At 45.2% G+C, this 23,364-nt stretch overlaps 3 protein-coding genes across 6 annotated transcripts; 2 read left to right on the top strand and 1 right to left on the bottom strand.

Moving 5' to 3' along the window:
- Positions 1-252: 252 nt before the first annotated feature.
- LOC122614866 (zinc finger protein 853) lies at positions 253-3,801 on the top strand. The gene is made up of 2 exons (XM_043789561.1): positions 253-390; positions 788-3,801. The coding sequence occupies exon 2, from the start codon at positions 811-813 to the stop codon at positions 3,316-3,318; it is 2,508 nt and encodes an 835-aa protein (XP_043645496.1). The 5' UTR covers positions 253-390; positions 788-810; the 3' UTR covers positions 3,319-3,801.
- A 7,931-nt stretch (positions 3,802-11,732) lies between these two features.
- On the top strand, positions 11,733-23,013 carry LOC122614865. 4 transcript variants are annotated; one of them, XM_043789556.1, is made up of 8 exons: positions 11,733-12,046; positions 15,801-16,491; positions 18,125-18,251; positions 20,506-20,638; positions 20,698-20,774; positions 20,838-21,219; positions 21,309-22,024; positions 22,086-23,013. In XM_043789556.1, exons 2-8 carry the CDS (start codon positions 15,907-15,909, stop codon positions 22,790-22,792), a joined length of 2,727 nt encoding a protein of 908 aa, XP_043645491.1. In that variant the 5' UTR covers positions 11,733-12,046; positions 15,801-15,906; the 3' UTR covers positions 22,793-23,013. The 4 variants fall into 4 exon arrangements, with proteins under 4 accessions (XP_043645491.1, XP_043645495.1, XP_043645494.1 ...); XM_043789560.1 differs by lacking the exons at positions 11,733-12,046; positions 15,801-16,491 and adding an exon at positions 17,883-17,901; XM_043789559.1 differs by lacking the exons at positions 11,733-12,046; positions 15,801-16,491; positions 18,125-18,251 and adding exons at positions 19,009-19,542; positions 19,610-19,780.
- Positions 16,529-17,783, bottom strand: LOC122614868 (protein Aster-A). The gene is made up of 2 exons (XM_043789563.1): positions 17,210-17,783; positions 16,529-17,128 (listed from the first exon to the last, which is right to left on the bottom strand). The coding sequence occupies exons 1-2, from the start codon at positions 17,637-17,639 to the stop codon at positions 16,566-16,568; spliced, it is 993 nt and encodes a 330-aa protein (XP_043645498.1). The 5' UTR covers positions 17,640-17,783; the 3' UTR covers positions 16,529-16,565.
- Positions 23,014-23,364: the final 351 nt, after the last annotated feature.

Genomic DNA, 23,364 nt, shown 5'->3' with positions numbered 1-23,364 from the left:
TGATTTCCGACCGGCATGCGTTAGGGATTTTCCCTGTATACCGCGTTGGCAGCGCCTTTTGCAACACGCCTATCATCTCACTCACACTCGCACACAGAGAAAGACAGATAGAGGCAGAAGTTCAGTTCATCAATTCATTCATCTCATGGAAGAACCTTATTGATAACGTCGCCAGAGATAGCTAGTGATTTCATTCGATCCGGGTCCCGAAAGACCCACTGGTGTGCACTTGTTTTGGTTTTGAAGTTCGCACCTCCGGGAACGTGTGTGTTTCGCCCTAAACCACAAATATGTGAGTTCCGAATGGGATTTGTGTGACGCGGCCATATTTAAAGAGTTTTTTGTGTTGGATGTGGGGCGAGCTGCGAAAATTACATAAATACAGCGCAGGTAAGTTGATTTCCGTTGCTGGAACCCGGTCGAAAGGTGCACGCGGTGCAAGTGCAAGTGAATTAAAACCATTATTTACCGAATTTAAGTCGGGAATCATGTATTTGTTTCATTTTTTGGGCCTAAAAATCGCATTTTTCGCTCACACCAACACCAACATGGTAAATTGTGTATAACAATATAGCTGTCTCTGTCTGACACAAGTGCTACCAGACGTGTCGATAGTCCATGTTAATAACAGTGAGTTAGCAGGTCATTTTACAACAGATGAAATTATTCTGAATTTTAATTGACCATTTTTTGGCGGGCAAATCATAACAAATCTTGTACTCTTGCACCTTTCGGGGTTCCGATCAAAGTTAATGGGAATTTCGAATTAAAAACTTGCCTATTGCAGCCTCCCCCTAGGAACACGAAGTAATGGATCGCAAGAAGGTCCTGGAGCTGGACAAGATCTGCCGCCTGTGCATCTCGGAGCGCAAGGAAATGCGCCCGCTATTCAGCGAAAAGGTGCCCGAAATGCTAATGGACTGCACCAGCGTGCGGGTGGAGCCCACGGAGGGCTGGCCGGACAAGATCTGCGTGCAGTGCGTCCACGCCGTGAGCCGGAATCACGCCTTCAAGACGCTCGTCGAGCGCAGCGACAAGGAGCTGCGCGAGTATATTCGCGGGCTTACCGTTGCACTGGTATTGGAGGAGCAGCAGCAGCAGGAGGCGGCCAGCGCCAAGCAACAGCTCCAGCTGGAGCGCAAGCAACAGCGACAGCTGCAGAAGCAACAGAAAATCCTCGAGGAGCAACTCCAGCAGCAGCTAGTCCAGCAGCAACAGCAGCAACCGCCTGCCAAACCAAAACTAAAGCCGCTGCTCCGCAAGGGGTCCCGCCAGCAGAAGCAGAGGCATCTGGAGGCCGCACCAGCACCACAGGCAGCCCCGCAGCCCACTCCCCAGCCACAGATGCAATTAATGCAGGAACATGCGCCGCAACAGCAAACGATGCAGCAACAGATCCAGCAGATCCACATGCCCACACTTCAACCTGCTTCCGCACAGCTACTGTCCGCTGCCGGCGCCACCACGACTATGCCGCAGCAGATCCTGTTGCCCAACGGCCAACTGATCACGACGGCCCAGATTGTAGCGCCGCAGCTGGCGCAAATCATCAGCACAGCGCCGCAGGCGACGACTAATGGACAGGCCACCGCTACGCAATCCCAATTCCTGCCCCAGCTGCTACAGACGCCGAACGGACAGACATTGCAGATTGTACAGCAGCCCAATGGCACGCAGACCCTGCAACTGGTTCAACTTGTGCCGCAACGCAGTTTGGCGCCCACCGGAGTCACAACAGTGACCACCACCACGAACGCCACGGATATGGGTCAGCATGTAGGCGCTTCTCTGGGTGATGCCGACGTACAGTTGCTGGAGGATGGTTGTGAGGTGGAGGACGAGGAACTTGAAGATGTGTACGAGCAACTGGACGGCAAGGGGGATCACAGCTTTGAGACCATTGTCCTAGACGACGACCAACAGCAGGACTTCCTAAAGGACCACCACGAGCACCATCAAGTGATGATCAATGAGGATCTCACTCAGAGTGAAAGCCAAGAGCATGAGTACTTCGACGATTTGGACCAACAGCAGGCGATGGACGAGGTCGAAGATGAGGAGGAGCAACTGAAGCCCGAAGAAGACCAGGATACGTTCATAATCGAGGAGATTCAGCTGGAGGATGACGAGATGCTGGAGGATCCCGATGGGGAGGAAATCGACCAGGATTGTGAGTACATCGCAGACGAACAGGATCCGCATCTGTCCGGTGACGTAGACGACGATCTGCAATACGCAATTATGGAGCCGCCGGATGGCGAGACTAGTGTGGACATTGACCAGGCTTTCTTGGAGTCTGAGCAGCCGCATCATCAGCAGCACCAAGAGGAGATGCAGAGCATATCACTGGAGAACGCTGTGGTTGAGTTCAGCCAGGCCACAACGACATCGGATGCCCTGGTGGCTCCCACACTGACTGTAAGCTCGGCCAGTCCGACGCCAAAGCGGGCCAAGCGAAGTAACCAAATTCCAGCCGGTGTGACTCTGGAACCCTGCGACCACCAGCCCCCTACCGCTGGATCAACGATCAGTAGCAAACTGGCCGCAGCCAACTCTCGCCAACTGGTGCAGACGGCCAGCGTGATTGCCGCCGCTGGAGCGGACGATAACTACGAAATAGATGCTAATCTGGTAACTGAGTTCATACGTCAGCACACCTCGCCTCTGGGATCTGGGAGATACATTTGTCACCTGTGCAGCACCGAGTTCCGGCAGTTCAAGGGCCTGCAGAACCACATGCACTCGCACACCAACTGGATACGGGCCAATTGCAAGAAACAGCCGCAGTGCCAGATCTGCCTGAAGAGCTTCAAGGGCCCAGGAATGCTGCGCATGCACATGAAGACGCATGACGCTGAATCCAGCACGCCGGTATGCACCATTTGCAATCGAACCTTCAAGTCGAAGGCGATCCTGTACAGACACAGGCAGACGCACCAGCAGCGAGCGTATTGCTGCGGCGTGGCAAACTGCCGAAAGAACTTCTCCTCGGCGGTGAACCTTAAGTGGCACGTAGAACGCAAGCATCCGGAGGTGGTGGAGCCGCTATTTAAGTGCGGCGAGTGCGGATCTCTGTACGACAATGTGGACTCACTGCAGCTGCATGTGGAGAGTACGGACCACAGTGCAGAGGTGCAGATCAGTGGCCACGACGATGCATTCAGCGGGGCGGTAAGCATCGTCAGCAACGGCACCACCGACATGTCCAACATGATGGCCACCGGCCAGAGTGCGACTTTGGCCGGCGGCACGGGCGATACCCACGCCGCCGTGGTCATGGGCACTGCCGGCGAGGTTTACTTCGTGACGCAGGCGTAGCCAGCGGAGTTTGTCGCAGCAGGCTCTGCTGGGAACGGCGAGTGCCTGCTCGGCATCTAGATGACCACTTAGATGTAATATAATATATATACATATATATATTTTTGTACTACCCCCGTCTAGATAACAATTTAGAAATTAGCACAACTACACAAATATTGCAATCCTAGATTTCTGTCGTAGAACTTGTTTAGTAGGACCTAAGCGATTCACTCGAATTTTGTAAGCATATACGAAACTTTAGGTAGGCAGTTCGGGACAAGATCCCCACATCCAAACGCTGGGTGCATGAATCCTGCGGGTACTGTGCCAGTTTTTGTTTTTAATTTTATTACCTTACTATTATTATTTTGTTTTCCCGGGGAATACAGACTGGCATTTTAGGCTAAACGTATTTTTGGCGTTGGGTTTTCATTGTTGGGCTATGAAATAAGTGAAATTGTTTTAACTGCAACAAAATAAATTAACAAACCTTCTATGAAACCACAATATGTCCATCTTTCTACGGGTACGTCTCTCTGGTCGGTAATATTTATTTTAAGCGTGTAATCCAATTCGCTGGTTCTGCTGTCATGTTATTCAATTGCTTCGCCAGAAGACCGGAAAAAACAGAACCCAAGCAAAATTGATCGAAAGAAAACAACAATCAAGCCAAGGTCTAGTCTATTGATTCCCAAGTGCCACGTGTCGGGTTCATCCGCTTGTGGGGAGTATCTGGATAACTGCAGCCATTCATTAGTACGATTCGCATACGGATACTTATGTAAATCTCTAAATGCTCATTAGTGTGCTTTAGGTATATTTTACCGCGTTTTTGCCTACCTATAAAACCAGTGACCAGCTAATAATGGGATATCTGATCGCAATCTGAAGTCTCCGGCTGTCACAAGAAATTGTTAATTAATTAGCAAATAAGCCGCGAAAATAATCAATGGGAATAACATTGTGACAGCAAAATCGCCAGCCGTTTATTTGTTTTGTTCAGATTATATGTATGTATGTACATATATGGCGGTCAGTCGCGTTTCGCAAGATAAGATAAAGGTTTGGTTTTCCGCTTACAAATATGACGCATTCCTACTGGCCGCCCCCCATTTTCCAGCCAGCTGTTGGAAAATCTGATGCTTGCCCCAAATCGGTGCATGAATTAATTATTAAGCTTATACCTTGATTTTTCAGATTCATCGATTTTTCAGTGTTCGATTCGGGCAACGTAAGTAAAGCCTGACACATTTTCGTAGCTTGGAGTATCACACTATTCAAATGGACTTTAGCTATGCATAAATATCTTCTTCACATTCAGATTTATTTCCATTGCATTTAATATTTTCTGCATCTTAAATGACATATGCTTTCACGCTTGGCTGGAAAAGTCCTTGCACTTTGAGCCATCTAAATAAAACTTGGCCACGCAGCCAAATAAATGTCAAAATAAATGTCGGGGGGTAAAACGAATAAATTTTGAAAATCTAGGAATTCCTGTAAAAATATATAATTTAGGACTCCAAAAAACAATTTCCTTAAAATTTACTAGTCTCCATTTTTTTTAACAGAAAAAATTTAAAATATTTGGAATCCATGGGAGAAATGTTTCAAAAAAGCATAATTCAAAAGTATCTATTTTTGGATCGCGCACTATCGAACGGCGACTGTTGGCTCCCAACAGTTGGTCATCCATTTCAAATTTAATTGATTTGGCACAGGCGAGGGGTTCGTGAAGAGGGGCGGGGATCGAAATAATTGCTCATAATAAATTCCTTTGATTCGCCTACAACCGAGTCACAAAACACACACTTACACCTCATTAATGCACAATATTTTGTGTTAATACTCGGCTGTTCTGGCATTTATTCAGATTCTTGAATTGAAATCCACGACGTCACCGAACGACAAGGCTGAAATTTCGCCGCAAAGAAAGCCAATTTTTTGATGACCTTTCCGATGGCTGTGCTGGGTATTTCCAATCCCATCCCACTTTTGGGGCAGTGATATTAAAACGCAATTGGGAATACGCGAGTACATCGAAGGCGCAGTTTAATTTGAATTATTAATATTGCGCCGCTTGTGTGCTTACGAAAACTTTCAATAATACATTTTGTATAAAAATAACAAAATTAAAATCTTCAAATCATTGGCTCAAATTCTGGTTCTAGTTAACGTAAATTAAAGAGGCCATAAGGAAATGTCTGTTTATAACTCAAGTGAGTGGAAGGATTGTATTTCATGGATTGCGAGCTTACACACTCTCAGATTCGTTGACTTGACAAGTTTCCTTCTCTGTTTGTGTCATTAAACCCGCGACTGAGTAAACAAAAATCGAAAACAACGACAGCCGCACAAATGGCGCAAGAAAATGAAAGCGAAATTAAGTGTTGTTTAGAGAATCAAATATTGTTTACTGATCTGATCGCGGATAATGATCGATCGATCGATCCATCGCTGATCGCGCTTTTCCGTTCAAAGTTTCCCCAGACAGGGCGAATTTGTGTGCTAATAACTTACGCCAGATTTAAGAGGGCCAACACTTGTTGGCCCACTTGCTAGCCAGCCCATAAACAACCCCTTTTCCACCTTTCCACCTGCTCAGAATTCTGAGACCCCGCATTGACGCAATTGAAAAGAATAACAAAATTGTTTGTTTTGCGCTCTCCGCTTCGCAAATAATACTCGTTCTTAGGGCCGATTATTAACAAATTTTGTGCCCGTCTACTGGTATTTTAATTTTGTTTGTGTTATTTTACAATTCTGCGTAAATGTTCAATAACAACAACAAGTTATCCACAACAAAAGGAGGCCTGTAAAATGCCTATTTCGGAATTTAACGTAAACAATCTTGAGCTACTTATGCATTCCAGACAAATTTGCTTCAGGGCAAATAGTTTACTCTTAAACCGCCTTCTAAGAGCTTTCTCCATTGCAAAATTATAGTTTATTGTAACGACACCATTAAATATATCGTTAATCATTAAATGAATGTTACTTATATTCCTTTTTAGTGAATCCATGTAGTTCATTTAAAATTCCCCTGTTTTGTTTTGAGCTTTCCTTTCTTCCATTTATTACAAAATTCCTAAGTTTTAACATACACATTTACTCAATAATAATTTTATAAAAATATATAGGGTATTACCTCTTCGGATAGCTAAAATTGAATGTTTTGGCGCTTTCATTCCGTCACGAACATCCAATTCACACGTTAAACCGCATTTTGTTTTCATTTTTCGACGCAGCAATGCTCTGCACACTTGTGTTTTCTCACGGAATTTACTTAAAAATTGCGACCAGACTACGAAACGCAACATTGTAAATTATTTAGTATCTCCTCACGAATAAGGTGTTTGCCTCCTCGCCAAACGTAGCCACCTTGAGCTTGGGTAAACTCTTTCCCTTATCGTTGGTAATAACATAAACTTGATCCACATTTGGCCGGCGAAAAATACAAACAATTGGCCAAACAAATCGGCCAGCAGAGCACTCTACAAATATTTATATAATTTGTACAATTATAGAATTGACAATATTTTTAGCACTAGCGCAGCTGCTTTTTGCGGCGCAATTTCATTTTCATTTCCGATTTCGGCACTTCAAAAAACGAATTTGCATATGCTCGGCAAAAGAGGGGCAAGCCTGTATAAGAATCTTTTTAATGGGGGGCACACGAGCCGGGTGCTTCTAGAGCATCTTCCTCTTCGTCTGAGATTGGGGCGTGTGCTATTGACATTGCACCCATTTGGTCATGAATTCGTTGGGGAGCTTTTTTGGCTGGCTGCTCGAGCGAAGAATTTCCCAAGTCTCAAGGCTCGATTTGGTCGGCATATACCCCTTAAAGTGGGTGAAGGAAAAAGATGAAAGTGTAGTGCCTTGTTTCTATTTGCATTTTTGCCGTTTTCGCAAAAAGTCAATCCGATTTTACATATTTTTGTATAGCTTGAGATAATTTTTGGTGGCATATTTTGGTGCATTTTTGGGAGCATAGTTTAAAATACTATGTAGATGCAAGCAGGGCATTGGCCAAAGGGATTTTCATTGAATTCAGAAATTAATCTTTTTTCGCTGAACACATGCGAAACATATAACGTATTTATCGCCGAGTGCCGGCATTTGTGATTTGGCAGCTGGCCACAAATATGATGCCCACCCACAACAGCTGCGAATGGGTCTTGATTTGGTGTGGTCAGTGCCACAATGAGTCGCCATCGTCGTCCCAGGTTGGGTTGGATTGCGGTATCCACGCGATTGCTTGACTGTTAGATTGGCCCTGAAAACACACATTCCCGGGCATTTTTGGCTTTCCCGGGGTGCCAGACAGACCCTCCCCCTATCAAACTGCCCCACCCATCAATGCGGAAGTGTACCCGCCGCCGATTTGCTCATCCAAGCGCCGGCGAAGATCACGGCAGAAGCTCGTGGCCATTGTTCCGGTAACCGGTGACGTCTCCCCCAGATACAAAACCTCCTTTCAGTTCATTTCATTCGACATCTAGATACATAGATACAGCGGGAAATACTTGGCATAGTACGAAGAGTAAAATGTTTCGAATTGGGGGAATTCTACTCCCACAGAAGAGCAGACAATGCATTGATTGAAATACTTTTTGGCGATCTTACTTTCTATATGCGGCATTCAATGTCAGGGTCGGTTAAAAGAGTGTCGAGAGGATATCAAATGCTGAATTACCATGTCAACGCCTGGCTGCCAAAAATAAACATTTTTCATGCAAAGAAAAATTAATAAAATTCACTTTTTCGACTGCCAGAAAATGCCAACTATGTATTTTAAATCGTCAAATATAAGTTGTGAATTATATGAATGAAATATGGTTGAAATTTGCGAGGAATATTTATTTTACAGCCTCTTAATAGTACTATTTGTTAACTTGTGATTTATTTGAAATTAAGATTTTATTAACAAAAAATGATGACTATATAAAAAAGGGTTTTACTCATATAATCCCTAAAGTTGTTGACAATCTTTAATAAGCTTTAAAATTGCTTATCAGTTTCTTTCCCAGCCAATTGAACCAATTGCATAATTCTTTTTGGGTGTCATTTTACTTAAAAGTAAATGATACTCTGAATGATTCATTAGGTGGTCAAAACAATTATTAAAAGCTTCAGATATTATAGAATTGGTTTTAATTAATGGAAATCAAATGGATCGCTGACTAACCAGCTGATAAACTCACTTGATTCGCTGCTTGTGATTCATTATTGGTTAAACTAGTAGGTAAACGACGAGTGACGAACAATCTGCTGATTGTTGTCGGGCAATTTTAATTGTTGTGTCAGTTGTTTCAGTTGTTTACTGTTTGCCGGCTGATTTCAATTAGGCTCGGAGACACACGAGTGACTGGCGCGTGTTTTCAATAAGGCTGAAATCAATAGGAGTGCACCAGACAGGCAGGCACGAAGCGGAACGATCATGAAACCACTTGAAAAAACCCCTTTTGAATCCCGCTATCCAACAGTCGCACCGAACAGGTGCTCAAATCGCTGCCTGGCACGCATATACACCCACTATTTATGTAAAGTTATAGATACACATACGTGGATACATCCGTGCTAATTGACATTTCTTGCAATCCACGTTTAATTCACTAATGCAGACTCAATGCCATCCTTTTGTCCTTGCTCCTCTCCTTGTCGCAAAAAATCGATTAGTAGGTGGTGGGAGCAGGTGCGCTGCTGCGGCCAAGTATCCTTGCGAGAGGCTGAGGATGTGGCCAAGGTCGTTGCTCGGCCATCCATCACATGGGCAAATTACTCGTGATTCGTGTATCGTGTATGGCTATTCATAACTCAATTTATACCGCGTACCGCGTGATTGACACTGATTGGGCCTATCTGATGCACCACCCCCAAGATCATTTCATTTTCATCATCTAAACCCCCGATTTCCCAGAGTGACAGCTTCCCCTTCGTCTGTCATCCCAATTGGCTTCACAAGAGGAAACCGGATGAGTAATACAGCGGCACGTCTGCATCTTGCTTGACTCGGCTGTCAGCAGAACAAGCCTCAAAAAATATACAAACACAAAATTAAAATAGTCATATATTTGCGGACTGACAATTTCCCTCGCCCCTAAAAAAATACATATTTTGCCAAACCTGCCAGAGAAGACGATCAAATATGAATTTGAGAACAGCACATCAAATGCCGTGAAGCGTTTAAAAAACCGAAATAAATTATTTAATAAATGTCTAAAGATGTTTTAGTGCCACACGTGTTTTGTATTTTACTGCCGTTTTTGTACTTACCCTGAAAGGGAAACTCATTTTAAAGTTTATCGAAGTAAAACAAGTATGACCAATATTCTGAGTAGTGGAATTGAAGTTAGTCATCTGATATTTCTATTTTTGCACAGTCTTCAAGCTAAGATAATTGCTTATAGCTCGCGTCAAAATGTACTTATTCCTTTTCCTTTTCCTTCAATTCAATTTTTGGTTTTAACTATAGAATATAATAGAACCCGCATACATGCATGTCGAATGGAAAAGTGAAGGCCTTGCCTTTTGGCTGCATTCAGAGTCAATGTCAAGGATGTGAGCTTCATGGAACAATGGAGGCGACAAACGATGTGGCGCCCAGTTGCCCACTTATCCTCAGCCCTGACAATGGCCTTCCAAGGCCTCAGCCCCAACCCCTGCCACGCACCGTTTCATCCGAACTGGGCTGAGAGCACTTTGAATAAATTATCCATGGGTGCAGCACGGACGCCCCAGGGTCAATGGGATTGCTTCTGGGGGATTGGGTTGAATTTCAGGCCAACTCGCAGGCATAACTCTTATCGGTTATGAATGGGCTTCCCTGCTGGGTGTTGTGTGGGTGGGAATAGAACGTGCGGTGCCTATCTCGACAAGTCTGCTGGGTTTATCACCCATCGCGGCTCAGACTGATGTAAAATTACCCGAAGGTTGCGTCACTTCTGCCAGTTTCCCCCCATCCGCCCGGAACCTTTTCTGTTTTATTTCGGGATGTGGATGTGCCACTAATAAAGAATGAACAGCTAGTCGAAGCTCACGCGATTCTATTGGATGTGCTCTGGTTTATTACCATTCAAAATATCTATTACAAAGCGACGTCGCCAGCGAACACTTGCGATAATGGCAAAGGTATGTATCTGAAGTGTAAATGTATCTACACAGCTAACAACCAAAGGGAAAGTATTTCAATGTTTTAATCTTAGCTTCAACAGGGAAAAATTCCTATTCCCTTGTTTTGCTTGAACTGTTTGGAAAGTTCTAGAGCTTAGTGAAAGCTAAGGCTATAAAATATAACTTCAAGTGGAATGCCTGCCACCTGCTGATAATATCAGCAGTAAAGCATCCTAATCTATAACTGATTCCTTGTCGAGAACTTCCAGACAGCCCGTATCACCATCGTGCCCCTTGCACCGATCCCACTTATGGATTGGTCAACCATAATGGAGCGGAATATTTTAAGATAAGATGTGAACGATAATGGAACAATTGTCAACATCGGCAGCTGTTCGCACTCTTTTTCAATTTTGTTTGGGACCTTTCCTGCTAATTTAATTAGGCCGCTCTCCATTCATGAGCCCCAATTATGCGGAAATCGGTGGGAGTCCGATTCTATATACTACATATACATACATATATGTAGGGTAGCTTCCGTCAACAAATATTTGCACCGGAATTTTTATGGCCAAACAGTGGGCAGTCGTTGGAGATTGGGAGGAAAAAACAGTTTACCCAAGAGACTTTCCATTGTTTATTGTTTTTGTCACAACGGCCAATTAAATTGGTTTCTTGGAATTGCAGATTGGATTTTCAGCTTAAAACGGGGAGCTCTATTAATAGAGTTCATCGCATCCACCAGGAATCTTTGTTGACCTACTAAAAAACATAGATACACGCACAGGACATATTGAGAGCGACGCGCGTGTCCTGTGACAATTTGTCATCTATATTCAAATCCGAAAAAAATCAGTTGGGAAATAAGAAAACTTATTTTTGAGCTGGGAAAAGAACCACTATTTCGAAGAAGAGCGCAGCACCACAGAGTTAGAAAAATAGGGTGCGCGGGAAAAGAGAGCTCAGCACGTAAAAAAAATCTTTTTCCTTAATTTCAAAAAATCTTTTAATAGATTCTAAACTGTAATCGATAGGTATAAATATGTTGTTCTGAAATATGTTCAAATTCTTCCTTCTGTTAAGCAAGGTATTTTGTTAAATTTTTAATATTAGCTAAATTCATAAACAACAGTGCGTTTTCTTCAGTGCTCTAGCTGTTCAAAAAGTATCTGGAGAGCGCATGAGCTCTACTATCTGACTCGCTCGCACTCGCACAGACACCCGCTGGGCGGGCGAACAAGTGTCGGGGTGCCAGCAGTCGTCCCGCTCTAACCATCGTACCATGGGCCTCTTTGTGGGAAACGTCGCTCGCTTCGTTCAATTGTTTTTCAAACTTCGCTCGGAATGGACGTGTGCGCGCTCTGAAAGGAAAAAGTGAAAAAGTGTGTGACAAAGTGCAAATAAGCCACAACGCGCATGTGAGAAATCAAATTTTATTGAGAAGCATCAAAAATTGTATACATATCGAGCGTACCCACAACGCTGTATGTGTGAATGTGCCAGTGCTAGTGTGGTTTTCCCTTTTTGCCGTGGAAAATATGAAAACTGAATGAAAAACTGAATCGCAGTCAGCCAGAGCCGAATTGGAAAAGAGTAACTCGCATTGGGGACACGCAGAGGTGTCTCGAAAAAGGTAAAATCTTTTACACAGAAACGACGCCAGAAAGCGATTAGCGATTTTTGACTATGTGTGAGTGTGTAATTTTGGTGTGCGACTGTGTGTGTGCATTTTATTTAACTTTTTGTTTCGTGTATGTGCACTGTAAAAATAGCTAAAGAGAGAGGGCAAGTACTCTTTGCTCTCTCTTGCTCTCTCGCAAACTGCGACGTCACCGTTCACGCAGAGTCTTTTTCAAGTGGCGTTTCTTTCTTTCTTTTTAATGTGCTGCTGTGCTGTGCTTCTTCTTCTTGCCTTCTTCTTTGGCTATCTGTTTTGTGGTCAATCTTTTGTTTTGAAATACGCTTTATCTACGTCTCTCATGTGATTGAGTGTGTGTGTGTATGTGTGCGAGATGATCTTTACTTCATTCCTCTCTTTTTTGTTCTCGCTGATTTTTGTGTTTTTTTTTCGTACACGTAATTCCCGTAGATATCGAACTCAGCTGCTTTTTGTTTTGATACGCGGAATCCATTATCAACCCGCTGTCGTTGGCGCAGTATAAAAAAAAAACGGTAAAAAACCAGTTGGGTTTACTCGAATATTATGCGAATATCTGGGTGTAAGAGCTTGCAGTCCCCGCCTGCAAAAGTATGAAACTTTTCCATTACCCATTGAATTCGCTTACGAACATGACTAATTGCTGTTTTAATGGCTAAACGAGCTGCTGTTTTTATTTGTCCCGGTTCAAGTACTCAGCTTTTGTTTTTATTGCATTTGTTTGTCGCAAGATTTAGATTGTTTTCGCGCGGAGTCCAATGATAACTGTCTTGCCAGTGAAGAGGTGCTCAGGATTCCAGTCTCGAATTTAATACATTTACGGGGGATTTCTCGCAGTTTATTTGAGTTGCCTGCAATCGCCTTGTTTTTGTTGCCAGGCACTCGCTAAACTTGTGATTACTGGTGGGCTTATCAGTGGGCAGGGTTCACTATGGATTGGCAAAAAGGGGGTGAATCGGGGATTGGGGGGTCCAAACAAACAAAGGCAGGCCTCCTTTTTGTTTGGTATGGGTCTGCTGCTCTCATTTGAATTTCAGCAAAATGCTAGGAAACAAATAACAAACAGCTCAAATTCCACCTCGTTTCACATTGCTTCCTACTTCATGTGCAAATTTCAAATTCAGTGAATTCACTTCGCTTGGCAGGCAGCCAAACAATTTGCGTTTACTTACCGAGTTAAATTTCCCAACTCTGCTTTTTGCACGCAAGAAAAACACTAATCTCATTTTAAGTGGTTCAAAAGTTCAAAGCAGTGTAGTTCACAGAAGTAGTACCTTATTTCCCCTCGTTAAAAATCTTGATTCTTATTTAAAAACAATCCCAATGGGATAGCTATCCATGTTTCCAGTTTTATTATAAGCTTTTTATATAAACATTCAAAATTCTCCGCAAATCTCATCGGAATGGAATTGGGAACAGGGCCCAATGAACTTTGCAGCTCAGACGTTTGAGACTGAATTTGGAAGCGGGACAACATATTTGTTAGTATGTAAATTAAATTGGCCTAATCAGTGTTTGTTTAGCTGTCAATTCACACTTGGTTCGTTGTGCGCTCCGCTTGTCTGCTGTATTCAGAGTTGCCAAATTCAACAGACTGGCGTCAGTTTTACTTGTGAGCTTGTAAGCCAAAAGCGCCTCAATTGATATGTGCAATTGACTGAATGTATCTTTTCTGTCGGCTGTTTTACTATGATAGCTCCATGCTAGCTATGTGACTCTTGTTTGATTGCCTTTGTGTGGCAGAACAGCTGGCAGCTGGTCTCAATGCTTTTTCCTCAGTTGTTTTGGATTTTTGGCTCGACTTGCTAATCAAATTTGCTGTGGCCAACGCACTGTGAGAATCCCCGGACAAAGTAGCACGGAATTCCTCCGGCGCAGTTGCAGATGTTTCAGTTACAGTTCGGTTCAGTTCTCAGTTCCTTCCTCTGTCTGCGTTATTCGCTGTCGTTGACCCAGTTTCAGTTTCAGTTCACCTTATATACATACATACAAGTATATGCAAACAGAACCTCCTACTAATGTGGAGCATTCGGGGTGTGGGGAAGTTAGTTTTGCGTCGTACTTGCCTTTATTGCGGTTTCCCCAAAGTTTTCCCAGCCACATTTGCACAGTTTTTTCTATTCGCTGATAAGGCCATTGTTTTTCGCTTACTCATCCCGCGATCTTTGCCTGATCTTCAATCTCCATCTATCGGTTTCAATTAATTGCCTGATTAGCTATATACTGATTAGCTATATACTATACTCGTATACCGAAAACCTCCGTAGACTGTGTTCCGTGTTCCAATCAATTTTCGCAACTTTGGCCTGACATTTCCCCGGGACATTAACGGATGGCCGAGGGGTAAACAGCCATTTGTTTATTTAAAGGCATTTGCTATAAATAAAGCTGTCGAAATAGCCGCCTTAGCCTCTTGGAAGCGGCGATAAACTTCTCTGTATTGTTTTTGCGGCGTAGACAAGACAACGGAGTGAGTCACTCCGAGTTAACGAACCTCCTCATCCGAACACCTGATTTCGTCAAATCGGTTAAGTGCCTTTTGTGGTTCCCCCAACGATTGTATCTCGGTAGTTGCTCTGTATCTACATATACACATAACTATCCGCATGGCTGGCTGTGAGATTAGAAAACGACGCCGTCTGGTCTCGATCAGGTAATAATTACATAGCCCAGCAGCTGGCAAATATGCATTCCGCTATCTTTATGACGTCTGCACTTTCCTGTTTGCATTGCCGATTAGAAGAGGATTGCTGGATTGCTAGATTGCCGGATAGCCAGAGTATTGGTGATAAATAGAGGCTGTAGTAGGTGTGTCTACAACGCAATTCGAAAATCGTGCCACTTCGCTTCGCAGCTTCGATTATAATAATAATAATTGCCAGCACACTAATTTGCGAACCTTTGAGCCCAGCCGCCGTATCAGCAGCGGAGCTTCCCGACCCTGTTTGTTCACGTGCCACACGCTTGACTAGTCCCAGTAGAAACCCCAACTCGTGATCATCATCCCACTCCCCTTTTTGCAATTGTTTCCAATTAACAGTGCGCTCCATTAAACGTTTTCTAATATAGCGCATGGTTCACAGGCTGATTTGATTGTCACAATACTATAAACGTATTCCATTGGCGATTGTTGTTTGTGTATTGATTGTTAAATGGATCAGTCAGCCACAAAGTGATTGATCTTCACAGTGATTTATTCGAAATTCGATAGGACGCCAAATGTTATTGATCCTCGCACATCGGCTGAGGTTTGTCTATTTATGATTAACGAGCTATGAGGTCAGCTGGACTTCAAAACAATGACAAGGAGTATTCAGCACTTGCTGAAAAAGAGATAAGATTCAATGCAGAAGTATCTGGTTTGAATTGATTACACTCAAGAACTATGAAATAGTTGTCCCCGCCCGCCACTTAATGTGTCGTCATCAGAATCGCAACCGGAACTCATTGGCATTCTCCGCAGTCGCGCGTCTGGTGTTCCGTGGCGGAAATGACATTGAACCCTCGGCCTGCGTGCTGAATGCACTTGCTCCGATGCGATGCGATGAGATGGGATGCGATGCGATGAGATGAATGGGGTATGAGAACCTGTTTTGGGGCAGTTGAATTAACGACCCCGTGCTGATGATTCAGGCCATAAAGCGATCAATTGTGGCAGGTTAAGGCGATCGCATATTTAACCCAATTTGTTATTAACCAATTTTCGCTCTTTCCATTTCTCTCATTGCAGACTGAACAAAGCGACAGCAGGATAAACGAATTTCCCAAGTAGCGGAAAAAGCTTCGGGGAAAAGAAAAGCGTCAAGCAATCGTTAAACTGTTTCGCGCGGCGGGGAATGGTATATTTCTTGGGGGATTGGGGCATGGGAGATTCTGACTTGTCGTCATATCAGCAACATGTTCCAAATATACAGCAGCCGCAACGCATCCATGGACATGATCTACTCTTGCAACAGCAACAGCAGCAGCAGCAGCTCCCACAGCAGCAGCAGCAGCAACAGCAGCAGCAACAACAACAGCAGCAGCAGCAAGAACTTGTTGCACAAATCTCCAGTAGCCTAAGCCAAGTGCAACCGCAGTTGCAGTTTGCCAGCGGCTCCAGCTTCCTGCAACAGGGCTCATCTCCCTCGCCATCCCAGCAGCAACATGGTTCAGTCAGGAGCAGCAGCAGCAGCCTCGTAACTGCCAATCTCCAGCAGCTGTCGGTGAGCAGCAGCAACTCCAGCAGCAGCAGTAGCAACAACAACAGCGCCAGTGGCTGCAACACTCCCACCAAACCGCAACAGCAGCAAACACTACTGCTCCCAGAAGCAGCTGCTCCTGCTGCCAGCGCTGTCGGCAAGGCGTCCAAGAACCCACAACTGAGCAAGGATCTTCTGGACAATGAGGATGAGGTGGCATTGCACCCGCTCTCCAACCAGGTGAGTTGGGTTCCAATTGAAAGTCGACCAAACGCAATTAGCTATTTTGAAGTGTATTTGAGCCTAGTACTGGCCTACTTCTTCCTAATCTCATTGAGTAGGGCGCTGTATAGAGCTTGACAGAACTCCTCGAGACCCGCGTACGTGTTCTTCTCGATGAAGGCCTTGACCACCGCCCACACAGACTTGAGAAACTGGACCTGGGCGTAGATCAAAACGTCGGTGTGCTCCTCCACCGTGGCCTTCAGGCAGAAGTGCATCAGGACGACGAAGGTGTCCGCGTAGGGTATCTCTGCGTTAACGCTCCGCACATCGATAGCATACAGTTGGCCGGGTTCGCTACACTCGAGCATGGTCTGTGTTTCGGTAACCTTGGCAATTTTGGGGCCAACGTTCGCCTGGAGTGCCACAGTCATCGAGACAGTACGCTGATTCTGGCCGCCGGCATTACGCGCCCAGGCGCCCATACGCAGATCGGTAGATCTGCGCCGCTCATGGAAGCTTTGCAGAAACGGCGAGGCGGAGAAGAGCATATTGAACAGTGCATCCACCCGCACCATCAGCCGCTCCTGCAGCAGCTTGCGCCCCTCGTGCGTCGCACTGCAACGGGCGGTCAGGTCCTCTGGCCTTCGGGAGCCTGCTTCCGTTTTAAATTTAAATGGTGTCGATGGGCTTGTTAGTGTGTTGCGGTTGCTATTCGCCTGTTTTCCGCGCTTACCGGGTGTTTGCGTCATGTTTTCTGTGCTTACTCGCGCCGTAGGTGCCATCGAATTGCAACGCGTGCTCCGCACACTCATCTTGCGGTGTGACTTACTTCGTTCCGTCTGGGTAAAATTTGATTGCCTTGATGATGCAAGTGGCTTCTTCTTTCCGGCGGCGCTCGAATCTGGCTTGCTCTTATCGTCCCTGACAGACGTCGAGACCCGCCGGCTGCCCCAGAAAAGGCGTTGGCGTGTGGTGGCGGCCGTTGCCGTCGCCGTTTCCGGAGCCTGAAACTCCTGAGAGGTCAGCTGTCTACGTAGCATGGCCGGATGTTTGCAGATCGATGTGCTCCGGCTCAACCGATTGCCGCCGCCACTGCTGGACGGCTTGTCCATCGCGAGATGCTTTCGGAATCGGTGGTTCAGCCGGGCCTTAATCGACTTCATATCCTAGCCAACGTTCTTAGTCATCTTCAATTAAAACATTGTCAATGACACCATAAAAGCAAAACACTCGAATTTGGACAGTTACGTTAAAGGGAACTAATTACAACCCAGGCCCAGTTTCTCATGGGTGTCTAGAGTTTCCTGCCAGTTCGCATTTGTGCTGCCGATAAGATCCCAGAAGTGACGTAGGACCGTAGGACGATAAGATATCAGCAATCAGGGTTATGGCCACGCGCCAGTTAGCAGGTTTCTCAACGAACGAGTAAGCATAGGTTTTTTGATATGGAAAAAAAACACAAACAACTGCTTGTTTATAGAAATGTTCCATCTTTGTGCTCAGTTTTTGCTGGGTACTTCCTTTTAATCTAAGCACTTGTTTGTGGCTTAAGAGGATCATAAACATAAAGCAGCTGCCTGCCTAGATTATTATCAATGCTTATACCTGGCTGTACTTATATAACATTTGGTAACATTTTGCATTCCAGGTCGGAGGACACACTCGCCTGTTGCTGCTCAACCAGTCGACGGTGATTAAGCCGCTGAACCTGCGCGAATTGGACTTCTACCAGAACATTCCGCAGGACATACTGAAGTTTGTGCCCAAGTACAAAGGTAAGATACCGACTGTTTCGCCACCCGCATCAAAAACTGATCACACTTTTAAATGCCAATTATCGATTCTGTCGAAGCGCTTCATTTGCTCTTTCGTTTCGAATTAACTAATTCATTCAACCGTACAACAAAAAACCAAACAAAAAAAAAAGCAATGAAAAAAAAAAAGAAAAAAAATAAATTCAACATTCTCAATCGCGCCAAGCATTTGTCATGTGTCTTGAGTTCCGAAATCGCCAATTTTTTATTGAATCGAACTTTTGTTTTTGAATTAACTCGCAACAAACAAAAATGTTTAAGCCAAACAACCAACCAATTTGCGTTTGCTCCTCTTGTATCGTCCCTAGATCAAACCAAATCGCATTCGAATATCATTTTTATTTTTAGTACTTTTTCTCTACAACTATATAACTAAAAACAATATGTGATATCCGTAGTCTGTAAGCTGAATATTTTAAATATGAAAATAAAACCGATCTCAAAACAAAAAAAAAGAAAGCAAAAAAAAAAAAGAAGAAAAGAAATAAAAACTGACGTAAAGACTGAACCATATACCATAATATGTAGCTAACCTATAGCTTTAACGATTTGTAATAAGAAAGCGAAGATCGAAAATAAAAGAACCAAAAACGTTATAGCTGCCACATGCCACAGAACATTCTCTGACTCGACGACGCCTGGAACTAGTCACTAGTCCCCGGGTCGCCAACGCCCGAACCAGAGACCTTTTCCGATTAAGCCCCTTAGTTAGTAAAACAGTGAGAACAATGGGTAAGTCGCAAACCAAACAACCAAAAAACAAAAAAAAAAAAAAAAAAAAACCAAACAAAAAAAAAACCAGCCAAATACCAAAGCAAACTCCAACCCAAAAGTAAAGTAATATGTAATCGTAAATCGAATCCCTCCATAAGCATTGTACACTTTTTGCCAGCAAAAATTGTACAATCGCTCGATTGGAAATGGATTAGTTTATACAACCAATGCACTCCCTCGATTCGGCGCATGTATATACATATTATAGATGATGGTTGCCCGGATCGGGGGGCGTGACCCGCCACTACATGTACGTCTATGCTCGTATTATCCAAAGGTTCGAGGTGCCTGCCTGACAGACCCGCTCGAGATCTGCCGCCGAACCAAGCAAACCTCACCGAACCGAACTGAAATCAAATGATCCGAACCGGAGTCCAGAGAGTCCTCCTCTATCGGGATCGGGATCGGAATCGAAATCGGAATCGGAATGGGCATCTCGGCATCGGGAAAATGGGAAAGCGAGCGTAATGCCGAAAGTGTAAAGAATTGTTTTTTTTCCGCAATGAAACAAAGAAAATCGAGTTTTATTTTATGTGTTTGTTCAGAACGCACATCGTGCCGCCCTCCTCCCCTCGAACGTTGTGTTGTTGTGTAGTCGTCGTCGCCATCTCCGTCTCCACTCCGCTCGTCTCATCTCGATCCCTAGAGATCCTAAGTGATCAGGTCCGCCCAGCTCTGTCCTGTCGGTTAGAATGCAGGCGAGCCAAAGCGAATGGGTTTGTATGATTAAAACACATCAATCTATTTACTTTACCTATGTTAATTTACCAATGTTTAATATACCATACAAATACAAATACGATACGATACGATTCTAGATTCTACCGTATGATAGTTAAGACGATCCCATTTTAGTATGTTAAGTTGAGGAAAATCGAAGCCAGTGACCAGTGATCCTTTGACAGCCTTTGAATCCCATATTTCTACTTTACTATGCACATGTTACTGCGTCGGTTCGTTAAGTCTCTATCTATATCTGTATTGCACCAACTTAGCTTAGGAATAGGCTTATTTACTACCCCCATTTAAACGCATAAACATTTGGAAGCCATCTGATTCCGTCTGCCGTTGGAAATGCATGAAGCACTTGTCGAACTCATTGCACCAAAGAAATTTTCGAAAACCTAGCTCATTTGATCAAAGTGATCCACAGTAGATTGAAACATAATGTTGCCTTGATCACCTGAGCAGAGTTCTATATCCATCATCCTTGAGAGTAATCGTGCTTGTCTGTTCCGAAACATTTCGTGTGTCTGCTAACCAAAACTGAACTGAGGACCCGCTGCCTCAGCCTCCATTTGCCACATCCTAATAATCCACCTAACCCATCTTTCGTGTCGAATCGATGCTAAACTACAAACAACTACAGCCAGATGAGAAGAGTATGCTTACGCGCAGTTTAGTAATCCCTTTACCCGGCTCGTCTCTGTGTCCATTCCAGGCGTCATGCAAGCCACCACCATGGGCGGAGCCAAGCTGGACAAGCGCTACTCACCCAGTTTCCGGGATGACGCGGCCGCCGTTCCCGTGCGCAAGATGAGCGCCTCCAAAAGGAAGCGGGATGAGGTGCTGAGGTGGGTACTTAAACACACCTAAACGCTGAAAGTCATATTAAATCATATTCCCATTGCAGAATGAAGGTGCACAAGAATGGACAGGCAGCTGAGGTGATCAAAAGCATCTCGCAACTGGACAACACCAATAAGCAATGTAAGTATTTTCACCCTGAAGACATGCCACATTATATTTATAAACACATATATCATCTTGCAGATTTCCTTATGCTCGAGAACATCACCTCGCAGTTCCGCAACCCCTGCATCCTGGACCTGAAGATGGGCACTCGTCAGCATGGAGATGATGCCTCCGCGGAGAAGCGCTCCAAGCAGATGGCCAAGTGCGCGGCCAGCACTTCCGGATCGCTCGGTGTTCGCCTGTGCGGAATGCAGACCTACCTGGCCGATCTGGAGCAGTACGCCAAGCGTGACAAGTACTGGGGCCGCGAGCTAAACGAGGGTGGCTTCAAGACTGCGTTGCACGATTTCTTTCACAATGGCTACCGCCTGCGCATACGCGTCATCCGCAAGATTCTGCAGCGCCTGCTCCAGTTACGTAGGGTGATTGAGAAGCAGTCGAGCTACAGATTCTACTCTTGGTAAGTAACCAACTTCTTGTCTCTATACTCACAAACACATCATGTGAGCAATTAGATGCGGTACTAATTATATAATGCTTATTCCCCAGCTCACTGCTCATTGTGTACGAGGGCTTCGAGGAGAATCCGATGGCTTACCCACCCTCCATGGGTCTGGATGAGTGGCCAGAGGCTCCCAGGTCGGCCACCGTGCCTGGCACCGTCTTCGATTATCATCCGGAGAACAGCATAGATGAGGACGACCTGGAGGATGAGGACGAGGCAGGCAACGAGGCTGGCGATGAGCTGGAGGCGCATGACACCGACGAGGATCTGCATCTGGTGGCTGCCGACAGTGGCAACGCATCGGCCACAAACAGCAGCACAGGTGGCGATGCCTGCAACTATGATGCAGATGCCTCCAACGATTCCAACTCATTGCTCGACCTGGCTACCAGACGTCACCTGCACAAGCGTGGATTTGCAGAAGCAGCGGCGAGGGGAGTTAAGCAGACTGCGGCCCACAACACCACCACCGACGAGGAGGAGGAGGAAGAGCATCCGGCAATGCCACCGCCTCGTACTTGTGGTGTTATGGCCGCCAAAGCGGCAGCCGCTGCCGCTGGTCTGGCTGGAAAGGGCCAGGGCGCATTCATTCCAATCTCCGAAGAGACAGTATTTCTGGACCCAGAACCAGCGCTGCCCAGCGTGACGACTTCCTCGCCCCATTCCGGTGACTCATGGATGAACTATAGCAGCAATAGCAGCGACGACTTCTCCGGACTATCCGAGCAGATAAAGGCTGTAGCCAGTGGCCGGCAGACATGTAAGAAATGCCCATATATATAAACTTTGTACAGCCTAATGCAATTACTTCTTGTTTTCAGGCAATAACAGCAGTGATGACGCAAGTTCAGATTACGAAAGCAGTATCATTGGTCCCACGGAGGCCATGTTTAAGCGCTATAAGTCCCAGCAATCTTTTGACGCCGCCACAGCTGCCGAATCTGCATCCTCCCCGCCACTCACTGCCGGAAACTCGAGCGTTTCCAATGGCGGCACCACCGTCCGCTCACTGGTTTCGCCCGCCTCATCCAGCGCCTCTTCCCTGAAATCGGTCAAGGGTGCGGTAAAGCGTCTACGATGCAATGACGACGATCAGCAGTCTGCGAGCCTAGGGGAATCGGATTTGCGAGAAGCGAAGAAGTCGACGATCACTTCGACGCCCGTTTCGGCCGTATCCTCGCCAGCTAAGACAGCCCCACAACTGCGGAGTTGCGAGAGTATCTCTAACCAGCAATCTCTGCTGTCGGGTCTGCTTTTGGATAATAACAATGAGCAGCGTCGCAATGCACTCCTGCAGCAAAGCTCAAAGTCGCTGGACATGTCGGCACCGCCCACTGATGATAACCAGTGCTTCGTGGACGTCCGCCTCATCGACTTTGCCCACACGGCATTTGTGCCGCGCAATGGCACCATGCTACCCACTCCCGCGGCAGCTCCGGTGCACCATGGACCCGATGGGGGATTCCTCACCGGCCTAGACAGCCTCAACCGCCTGCTCAACGAGATTCTGGCCGAGGAGCGCATCTAAGGTCGCCATAGAAACCAGATCGGGAAGAACGAATATGAATATATATGGGGGAATTGGGGGGAACACAAGTTAAAAGTACAATTTGATTTCAGAATACCTAAATTGTTGTAGCAACATGAGTTAAATTATGAAACAAAATCAACTAATCTTTAGGAATTCAAAATGTGATTCAAGCAAACCTATTTAACAACCGCATATAGACCTAAACTTTTAACTTTTAACCGACGCGTAACGTTAAGTAAATGGCGGGCGGAGCGTGTTCCCTCGATTTATCGCAGCATTTGTGGAGAACGAGAAGCGGAGAATTTAATATTAATTTGTAAACAAGTCGCTTCCAAAAGTAGATGAAAGTCAAATGTTTGTTAGATTGATTGATTGTGCATTCTGCATTTCACATTCAAATCAAAGATAAATTATTTCGGCAAAAGTGCATATGATTTAACCTTTTGTGAGAGTTCTCGCGGAGCACACCTATAAATGTACTGTACTCCACAGCGAGGACACTTGGGCCGAGTGATTTTATACCTAGCCATTACAATACAATGCAAAATGACAAAGCGATAGAGCGTAAT

The sequence above is a fragment of the Drosophila teissieri genome, chromosome 2R, assembly GCF_016746235.2.
Source record: "Drosophila teissieri strain GT53w chromosome 2R, Prin_Dtei_1.1, whole genome shotgun sequence".
NCBI lineage: Eukaryota > Metazoa > Arthropoda > Insecta > Diptera > Drosophilidae > Drosophila > Drosophila teissieri.
This window is presented reverse-complemented; position numbering and strand designations above follow the sequence as displayed.